This window comes from Carassius auratus, chromosome 26 (assembly GCF_003368295.1).
Source record: "Carassius auratus strain Wakin chromosome 26, ASM336829v1, whole genome shotgun sequence".
Taxonomy (NCBI): domain Eukaryota; kingdom Metazoa; phylum Chordata; class Actinopteri; order Cypriniformes; family Cyprinidae; genus Carassius; species Carassius auratus.
In genome coordinates, this window is record NC_039268.1 from 1385698 (window position 1) to 1396049 (window position 10352).

General features: G+C 36.9%; 1 protein-coding gene across 2 annotated transcripts; it reads right to left on the reverse strand.

Annotated features, from left to right (window-relative positions):
* Window positions 1-14: 14 nt before the first annotated feature.
* Window positions 15-10320, reverse strand: LOC113044038 (protein phosphatase 1K, mitochondrial). Of its 2 annotated transcripts, none has more exons than XM_026203630.1 (7): window positions 10300-10320; window positions 8253-8829; window positions 7339-7439; window positions 5412-5577; window positions 5188-5332; window positions 2135-2269; window positions 15-1755 (listed from the first exon to the last, which is right to left on the reverse strand). In XM_026203630.1, exons 2-7 carry the CDS (start codon window positions 8690-8692, stop codon window positions 1624-1626), a joined length of 1119 nt encoding a protein of 372 aa, XP_026059415.1. In that variant the 5' UTR covers window positions 8693-8829; window positions 10300-10320; the 3' UTR covers window positions 15-1623. The 2 variants fall into 2 exon arrangements, with proteins under 2 accessions (XP_026059415.1, XP_026059413.1); XM_026203628.1 differs by lacking the exon at window positions 10300-10320 and adding an exon at window positions 9651-9784.
* Window positions 10321-10352: the final 32 nt, after the last annotated feature.

Here is a 10352-nt window from a genome sequence, read left to right on the forward strand (position 1 = left end):
AAAAATCAATCATGTTTATCCAACAGAGATGTTTCTGGTGAAACTTTATTCACAGCTGCATTATACTTCACAATAAACTGCATATCAATAAAGCCAAGTTAGGTCCATATATAGAGCAGGAAACACTTGCAGTTGTTTTACAGATTGTTCTGGGCAAGATCCATGCACAGTTGTATTAACACTGAATATAATATTTTGACAAACATATTAATTGGAGAACAGTACATATGAAAAAAAGACCCCTATCGTACAGGATGTGCTTCTGGACCTTAAAAGAGGAAGACAAAGGAAAAAGGCTGTTGAAGGCCTAAAATGAGAGTACATGCTGAATGAGAATGATGAGAGATAATGCAGAAATCAATAAATAAAAAAACTGCATCAAAATATGAACCAGTCTTGCAGACGTGAACAAAGACACCGACTAGTTGAGGTCACATGTGTATGGCTCTACAAATAAAAATCACTGGAAATCAGAGATCATGACAATAGCCTTCCAATTAAAAGCTTTAGGTTATAAAGTTACAGCAGAATGCATGCAATTACATCAATTCAGTGGATGAATGAATGAAATGTCACATTTCTGCTTTACCCAGGAGAGTTAAAAGAAAATATTTAAATATAATACACAATCACATACACCATAGAGTTAACTGTCCATCGTGTACATTATATAAATAACAAAAATATCTGGACTTTGCTTTATGTATTGTAGGGAATACCACTGAACAAAAATAGTTTAGTAACACTAAACAAGCACAAGTCACAGTTTAAAACTTCAGTTCTAAACCTAAAGTTGAAAGAATGACTGGTAAGTGTCAGAAAACAACAAGGTTTATGGAAAAGGCACAGAAAAAGAATTGATTAGTTTGCGAAATGATCCTCAAGTTAGGTTGTTGTTTTTTTTTGAAGTAGCTTTAAAATTGCTGGTAGTCAAGCTGGAATAAAGCATGGATGAATATTCACACTACAAATAGGAGATAAAGTTATTGAAATATGTGCTTGCACAAGAAATAGTCCACTTCAGTATGTACAGTGGTTTAACGCTGTAAATACGGGCTTATGAAAGTCCACAGCCATCAGACAAAGCAAGTAGACCACTGAAATTGGCTTCTGCGTGTCATTTTACACTCAAAGACTAGAGTTATGGGGATTCCAAAACATTGAACCTCGCATAATCTGAAAGTGCTTAAAATTCCTATTCTGAAAATGAAATGAGATTCACAATAACAGTACGGAGAATAATTGTTGATTCCACCTACAGCACACTATTCTGAAGTATAGTATCTGCAAAAAGTGAAAACCAGAACTGAGGTAACCAAATGAAAGATACGCAACACAGGTTAGGAGCTAAAAGCGGGAAAGAACCATTTTCAAGACAAGGATACATTCGAACCTCAGAGGAACTGAGGTTCAGAAAACCACTTCTCCAGACAAAATAGCTCTGTGTCATTCTGTTGAGTCAACAGCAACTCAAGACCACATTAAATGTGGGTTCTGAAAGTAATAGTCTTTTTTGAGTTGATCGTCACAGGATGGATTAGGAGAATATTGCACATTGTTGAATTCAGACTAGGGAGTCACTGCTGTGTAACGGTTAAACCATCATGGTCTTCTTATTTTTGATTAGGCCCAACGGCTAGTGGAGACGAAACTGCGACTGAAAGAGAAGCTCACGTCACAGCTTTTGTGTTTGCCCCAGGCACCGAACGGCACCACAATGATAGTGCTGTTGTCTTCAGAGCCATATTGAAGAGCCTGAGAGGGACAGAAGTGTATGACAAGAAAAGAACCTTTGAAGTTATTATGCAAACGTATGCATGTTTAAACCTGCTGCATTCACTATAAAGACAAGAATCAATGAAGCTGTATGAGTACGCTCACATCACAGTTTATTTGTGTCCTTGTTGTAAACAATCTACTAAATCAACACTTAACAAAATGAACTGTTCTTTATCTCATTTGATTATTTTCTTTTTTTATTTATAACTCTGACACACACTAAAAAACAAAAGAAAAAGAAAAATTAGCAATCATTGCACAATTTTATGTTCCCATAAAGGGCTAAGGGTTGGTAATAACTAGAACATATCCTAAAAAAAAATAATAATGGTGGATGTTGGATTCAATGACTCACCTGCTCAGATATGCATTGTGCAGCCTCTTTAGGGTCGTTACATTGGTTGATGAAGTCACAGATCTCCTGACTGTTCATGATGAAGTTAATGCCGTCAGTGGTGAGTGCCAGAAAGGAGTCGTGGACGTGGTGCAACTGATAATACAGGTAGACTTAAATCAGTACAGCTCGAAATATAAATAGCTTTTGAATATTGAAATTTTATTTATATTTAATATATATATTAATATTTCATAATGTCATCAAAAATATTTAACTCAAAAGTACTCAATGTAAAATTCTATGAATTGTATGCATAAATACTAGGGCTGGGGTCGATATCATTTTTTAACCTAATTGATTACATGTTGATTAATTAATGAATCGCAAATTACATTTGACTGTAAAAACACCTCCAAAAGATTATTTAAAGTGTATTAAATGAGAAATTACTAAATAAAGTGCATACATTTTTTTGTGTGAACTATCCCTTTAAAGTTTTTTTTCCTTTAAAAAAAAATTCTAAATAAGAAACTAAAACATCCAGTAGGTGGGGGTAAATGTCTTTATGAGTCATTCATTAATTTGATTCATTCATTCATATCGGCATTGGTCGTTAAGTTTTTCTGTTTGGCCGATGCATTCGTCGCCGGATTTTTATTTTGATGGCATTGAGAATGACAGTGCTCACATTCTCCCTCGTTCGCTGTTGTCTTTAACAGTTCGGTCTAATATGGATAGAAGTCTACCTAATAATCGGATAGAACTGTTAAACAAAAGGAAATGCATGCGAAAAGTATTAAAACTATTTATTTTACATTATTAGTAATAGAAAGGCAAATATTATAATACTTTCTCATTTTCCGTTAGCATTCAGCTATATAATTTAAACAAATCTTTGAATGACTAATATATATTTCATTTCACAAACTTAGCCGAATCCAGCTGCGAAATCTTAGTGTGCATTTGTATACTGCATGATTGCGTGTTCTCTGCGTGACGGTCGGTCCGTGTGAACTGAATGCAGACAGGAGAGTTCAGCTTCACCCGAGATGCACGATCGACAAACTTTAAACTCGTGATTTCCAATTATGCTGCTCTTTATCTGCTTTATATCGACCACCCTGCTTTCCAAGATGTCCTAGGTTGTCCAAAACCTAATATCAGTCAACCATTAGCTTTTACTTATTTTACGTATATTTTACGTAGCTTTTACGTATTTGGAGTCTCTGCGCGAGAGCTTTGGTTGAAAATGTAATAGTGATCACAAAATTGTGCTTCACTGAAAGATACGCATGACAATCACAGCTTCTGCCTAATTGCAATTTATCAACTTTGCAACTTCATTTCAATTAAACGTGTAGCCCTAACTCATACAGGAGTATTTTTGGCCAAATATCTTGAAATTTAGTGCATAACTGCATTCATGAAGTTGTTACCATGAATCATATTTGTCCACATTCAACTGTATTAAATGAATATGAAGTACAGGTCTGGGGACAGGGACGTGTATATATATATATATTAGTGGTGGGCATAGATTAATTTTCTTAATCTAGATTAAAATGGCTCATTCGAATTCTGCCAAAGGCTCATCTCCTGTTTCCAAAATGCATCACAATGTGCTTGAAAAAGCTGTAAACAAATTCCACATTGCACAAAGTGCAAACAACCTTACGCCTGTTTCACACATACTCCGTCTGCAGTGCGTATGCGTTGCATATTTTTTACGCACCCATGTTAACGGATTCCAGTTGCATTCCAGGAGCGTTGCGTCTGCAACAGTGCAGCGATCATTTACGTACAGAGTAGCGGACTGCAAACGCGTCCTGTGTGAAAGCACATAGAGTCCGTGCTGCACCACATACGTAACACACAGGCACTGCATACGCACTGCAGACAGAGGATGTGTGAAACAGGCGTGTACAGGGCTGTAGCTGGGGTCAGCGGGGACCCGGTGAAGGTTGTACCAGTGGGCCCTCTTTGAAATTGTTCGTTTATTTTTATTTATTTGTTCTATTTACACAATGTTTACATTTTTTTCAAGTTTGTAGGTGTCAAGGTACAGAAACCAAATAATTAAATGTAAAATAGCACTGGATAGTCTTCAATTTAAAAATGAAATATACAATCAAAACCTACATTTATTCAGACACCTTCAACATTTCTCACATTATTACAGTTTTGCTATATATATCAAAAAATCAGGTGTCTGAATAATTTTTGGTTTGACTGTTAAAACTACAAAGTTATTCAGTCAAAAGCAGCAAGTGATTTTCATTTTCTTGGATTAACATTACAGCAGCCAGTAGCTAAATTAGACGCGGTCACGTTAAGAGACGACGAACGCATCCATTATAATACACATCCCATTTTTTTCCTCAACTGTTTACTTTCACTTAAGAAATAACAGTTTTTTCAAGCATAATTTCCATGACATATTTTGTATATATTTGTCGGCACAAGAGCAAAAATAAGCAAATTCGATGTTCAAGTGTTTTGAGACGTCTTTCTCTGCGTGAGCCCTGAACACCAGAACACTGCGGGTACTGAATTGGGCTCTTTCACATCTTTTTGTTTTTTATTCAAACTGCGATGGTATTTGTTCGTTCATGAGGAGAACTTCGCAGAAGAGAGCACGGTTCAGTGTCGCTGTCCGTGATACGCGGCTCTCTCTCTCTCCCGAAAACAGCGCGCGAGCAACCAGCTACTCTGTTCAGCTTTTCCGCGTCTTGTGTTTGGATGCTTTAATGTTTAAATGGATAAGGGATAAGCTTTTGTGACGATGCACAGCAGTGGCCTGTCAACTGTCCTGAGCATCTTTTTAGGCTGGCCTCAGCCAGAGGGTTATTTAAAATATCAAGGTGAAAGTCATCATAGCTTGCTTAGTTTAGACCCAGCTCTCAATCCAACTTTAAGAATAGATTAACAGCGATATTTTATTTTAAATCGCCCGATAAGAGTCTCACATTAACGCAGCATGTTAACGCCAATAGCGGCCCACCACTAATATATATCGAATATAGTCAGCACATTATTAATATGTTAGTGAATCTAAAAGAAAAAGCTCTCACTGAAATCCTCTTAGTCTCTGGTTCTGCGATGACACCTGACGTTTTGAGGTCAAAATCTCCAATGCTGCGTGTCATGGCCAGTCTGCCATTGACATGAGGCTGACCCAAACTGTTCCACGTAATACAACCTCCAGTCTTCCGTATTCTTCAGAAACAAACAGATTGTGATTAAAACATGCGCTCTGCAATGCAATATCTCAGTGTGCTCAGAGCAGTTAGTGTACCTCTCTTTTTCATCCTTTCTCTCAGGCGTGTGATCCTCAGTGAGTTTGAGGGCTTTTCCTTTGCGGCACAGCATGGCTCGGCTGTCCCCCACACTGCCCACCACCAGCTCGATCCCATCTCTCAGCAGGGCCACAGTGGCCGTGGTCCCTGCACTCAACAGAGAGGCTGTAACACACCAGAGAGCGAGGCATGATGGTTAGTTTGTGATGCGTTGACGGTCACAGAAACATTATAACATGAGATATAGAGTTTGTATCTGTTTTAGCACAATCACACACAGAAAATAGACAGCTATTTACTTAGTCTTGATTTGCATGTAATGCTAGTACACTATACTACACAATACCGTGCACAATACTGAGTTTCCAAAAGAAATGATGTACTGGAGTGGTCAAGGCAAGCAGGTAGCATTGTGACTTTGACTAACTAAGGCACATAGGACATTAAAAAGTAAACATCATTGTTTAGGCAAAACATTATGCATAGTGCTTAAAAATAAAAAAAAGCATAAAAGCAATAGATTTTATCTCTTTTTAGCAAATAGCATTTCTTCACTGAAAATGACTCCCGCAGTAAATATTCTACAGTGTTCAGTTCTCTGACAAATAAAACTATTGTTATCAATACACAAAACAAGCTTTGAACACAACTAATCAATAATTTTCCAGCAACCAACACATGTGAAGAAGGCAGAGCACAGTAAAGGGAGATAAAGAGAAAGACAGAAAGGAAAGAAAGAGAGAAAGGTCAGGAACCTTCCAAAAGTCCACGCAAGGACCCGCTGGAGCAATCTAACCCTCCGGCCTCCATAAAGGTACCGCAGAGCTGCAGCTCTTATAGGGGTAAGCTGGGTCCGCGGCTGTTGTAAATATAACACGCACACACAGGGCAAGATTGGACATGTCACGCAGCAGGCCACACTAGTGGGCCACACACTACATGAATATGATGGACCTAGTATAAATCGTATTTATTCTATCACAACAGCATTTCATATCCTTATAAACAACATTTTTTTTTAACCATGTATTTATATTATATACTAAAGGTGGGACTCAAGTCATCTTTGATAATCTTTCAATTCAAGATGTTTCTATAATTCCTGATGCATCAATTTTTTCAGCGTAAGGTGCAAATTTTTACTATATTAAGATTTATAGGCTAAATCTGTTATGATGAACAGAAATGGAATAAATGAGCATAGCTTCGAGGTTTAATTTTACTTAAGTTTGTTAACAAATTAATGTACATCACTTTTCAGCCCTATAAAAATAGAAAAGAATTAAAATTAGACAAAAACATTGATAAAGGTTCTGCATGCCACAGCACAGATATCTGACTACTTACAACAAGCGGAGTAAAGGAGCAAACATTTTCAAAAACTTAAATATTAATTTTAAAAACAGCAAATATAATTTACAGTTCCCTAAATGTACACACACATATACATTATATATATATATATATTTAGCTTGTCACTAAAACAAATTCCTTGTATGCCTAAGCATACTTGGCAATAAAGCTCTTTCTGATTCTGATGAAATGTATTTATTTGTTATAGTAAAAGGTTTTATAATTATTTGCAATGTAAGAATACTGATGCATCTAGGAATCATTTTTAACCCACCCCTAGTATACACAAGCATGTAAGTGCTATGTTGTTGGGATGGATGCAGTTTACAGAGCCAAAGAGAAATCTGTGAATAATCATGACAAGACTATAAAGGTACTGACTGCTCTGTATAAGGGATCATAGTCAAAATCATGTATTTAGTCTGCATTGTCATGTTCAGTTCACAAATGTCCATTTGGCTCTGTTACATGTTTACCTGATGCATCAAAACAATAATTATTTAAGACTCTAAAACAACAGCTGAGAGACTAAGCATGCTTAAACAACAAATAAATCGGTAAAATAGGACCTACCATCTGCACTGATGTGAAGATCCCTGGCTAAAGCTTTGTCCACCTCAAGAAATGCTTTGGTTAAAACTAATTCCAAGTTATCCTCGTCTTCTGCAATGTCTCTGAAACACATGAAAAATACAACATAAAAAGTTAGCTACCCTGAAACACAACATGCCCCAATTCAGAAGCCCATTATGGAATGGTTTAAACCGGTTTAGATACTCAGTCCTCTTGAATTAATTCCAAGAACGAGTCAAGTTAGTAAATGCAGAGCTTGCGTTCCAACAAAGCTCTACGTGAGTAAAATCATGAGCTTTTATATTCTTTTTTATATTCTCTCTTACATATTCTTGCCAAATTCATAAAAAATTTAATATAAGCCCACTAATTAAATATAATATAATATAATATAATATTAATAATACTGCTTTATCCAGAGGAAAATATTCTGAATCAGCAGAGAAATATACTAGTGGGTTTAGATGCAAGATGAAAATGGATTTGTTTCACCCTTCCATTTTCTGCATGGAGTTTTTACTTTCACAAGACATTGGGATAAGAGGATCCATTGGTGAGCAAATGATGTAATGCTGAATTTTGGCATATCGGTTTTGATAAAGACACAAACTAATCTACATCTTGAATGACCTAAGGGTGAGTAAAATCTCAGCAAATTTTTACTTAAACAGTGATGACCAAAATTATTAGAACAATAGTATTTTCACCAGCTAAAAATGGTTTCAAGTTTCTAACTTTTGCTGTAGTGTGTCAATAGGCAAAATGAATATTTGGAAATGTAAACTGATATTTCCTACTGACACAAAACAGAAAAAGATAAAAAATAACTGACTTAAAACCATTTTTAGCTGGTGAAAATAGGCTACTAGTGCTCTAATCATTTGTACTATTCCTTTAAAACCACTGATCCTTACTTAATATACTTCTCCATGTTTCTGTGGCAGAAATCAGCAGCCTCTGCTCCTCCATGCCCATCAAACACTGCAAAGTACATGATGTTGTCCGTCATCTGCGATAGCTGATAGCGGTCTTCGTTCACCTTCCGCAGGCCAATCTGCGATGCACAGCCCACCTTGGACAGGCTAACTTTAGGAATGGGTTTACCATATCGGATGCTCGACGGAAGCAAGATGGGCAAATCAATGCGGTTGTCCCAGATCCCAAAGGAGTCCCAGGTAGTTGGCAGGCCACTGCTGTCCGGATCAAAGCGAGAGTTGCTGCACAGAGGAGATGATGGCGTGTGTAGAGCCCGTTTTGGGTCTTGTTGGTGGATGCTAGTTAGGCCGAGGGCAGCCCTGCAGCAGACACGGGATCCGCGGAGCGTGGCATATCGCACAAGAAGAGCCACTGACATACTCCGTAGCAGGATACTAAACTTTCTGAACAGGCAATAAGAGTCTGAAACAAATGGCCCTTAAATATGCTCCAAAAACCAATGCAGAATGTGGATACACTGGTCTCTGTAAATAAACAGTCTTGAACAGGAGTTCTCTGAAAAACAAGGAAAATAAATTATTGACTTACCCTGAGGCTTGTTAATCCCTAGAGTGTACATACTATGTAACAAAGCACGTAGCTTTCAGCTGTCTCAAAATGTAGCGAGATGTAAACAAAGACAGACAGCACATTGGGGTCACCTATGATTTCTAAAAATAGCTACTTAGCTCACTGGGTTTTCAAACACAGCCTTTGTTTGAACACTAATAATAAGATTACAGCTCCTCCCACTGAAGTCAATGATTAAAAACATGAGACATATGTACATAATACATGCCTAAAAATTTTTTTGCATAGGTAGTGGTTAGGTATAAGAAATTCTTTGTTTAATCACTAAACAATGTTTTGACTTTCCCAATGGAGGCATTCAGCAACACTACAACTGTGCCCCACCCCCTATTTAACTCATACTACAATTCATACGTTATAAACCAATGACCCGCAAAAACAACATAAAAACGGTCATTTCTAATGGAAATAACCAAATTATAGATAGACGGGCGAAGAAACATCGAGTTAAATATGAATAGAGGGTAAATAAACATGACGTAACTCCTCGCTTATATAACAACATGCTAGCAAAACATTCAAACCGCTCTCTATTAAAGGTTTAAACAAAAAACGGTAAAGCAAAATAGCTGAAACAGACATAGATTACAGAATAAGCGAATTATTGAGTTTAAACATTTAACACAACATGCAAAACGGAGAATAATCCTCGAGCTTTCGGAGCTGGCGCTGCTAGCAAGCAAACGGATTTCTCAACGACAAACCGCGAATGTTGTATAATTTCTAGACGTTTATTTGCTACTTACCTTTAACTGATATGATGACAATGATATCTGGTATGTATTTATTTAACTTAACGGGTTAACTGAAATGTATTATCGTACAGTAGGTGATTTCTTCTTTTAGGTGCTGCACACAAACCGCCTAATGAAGGAAAATACATGTGGGCCAATCAGATCCCTCCGTTTCGTCGGTGGGGTTCAATCAGTTGATTGGCCAGACTAATGTGATTGACATAGCTCTAAACCAATGAGTTAAGGGAGACTGTAGCGTCAGAAGCTTGTTGATATTATTGTTTGTTTTAATTGTATTTATAAAATGTCTCATAGCGATTAAATATTTATCTAAATTAAATCATACAGATAACTTTTGACATAAAAAGCTTGAAGAGGGATGTCATGATATACAGAATGACAGTCACTGTCACCATTCACGCTTTTGTATGGAAAACACGAATGTGAATTGTGACTTCTGAGTTTTCATTCCCCGCTCTTTTATCTTAACATCGCCTTTATGTTCTGTGGAAAAAACTGACGGTCATTGTGGACAGGTTGTCCTATTCCACATATAAAACAACTCGATGGTAAAAGCAACAAATACAGAAGATAAGATTCAGTATACTTTCGTTTTGTGGGAAGTTTTGAATAGTATCGTTTTGCCTGAAACAAGCCTTACCGGTTTAACTTTCGTGTTTGCAATTTAAGACGAAGAGAATCTCTTCAGGAGTC

Bases quoted from the DNA above. Each gene is read 5' to 3' on its own strand.
- LOC113044038 (XM_026203630.1), bottom strand. From the start codon at position 8,692: ATGTCAGTGGCTCTTCTTGTGCGATATGCCACGCTCCGCGGATCCCGT. The intron at 7,440-8,252 runs GTAAGGATCAGT...CATGTGTTTCAG, and splicing joins AACATGGAGAAGTATATTAA to AGACATTGCAGAAGACGAGG. The intron at 5,578-7,338 runs GTAGGTCCTATT...GGTGTGTTACAG, and splicing joins TCTTCACATCAGTGCAGATG to CCTCTCTGTTGAGTGCAGGG.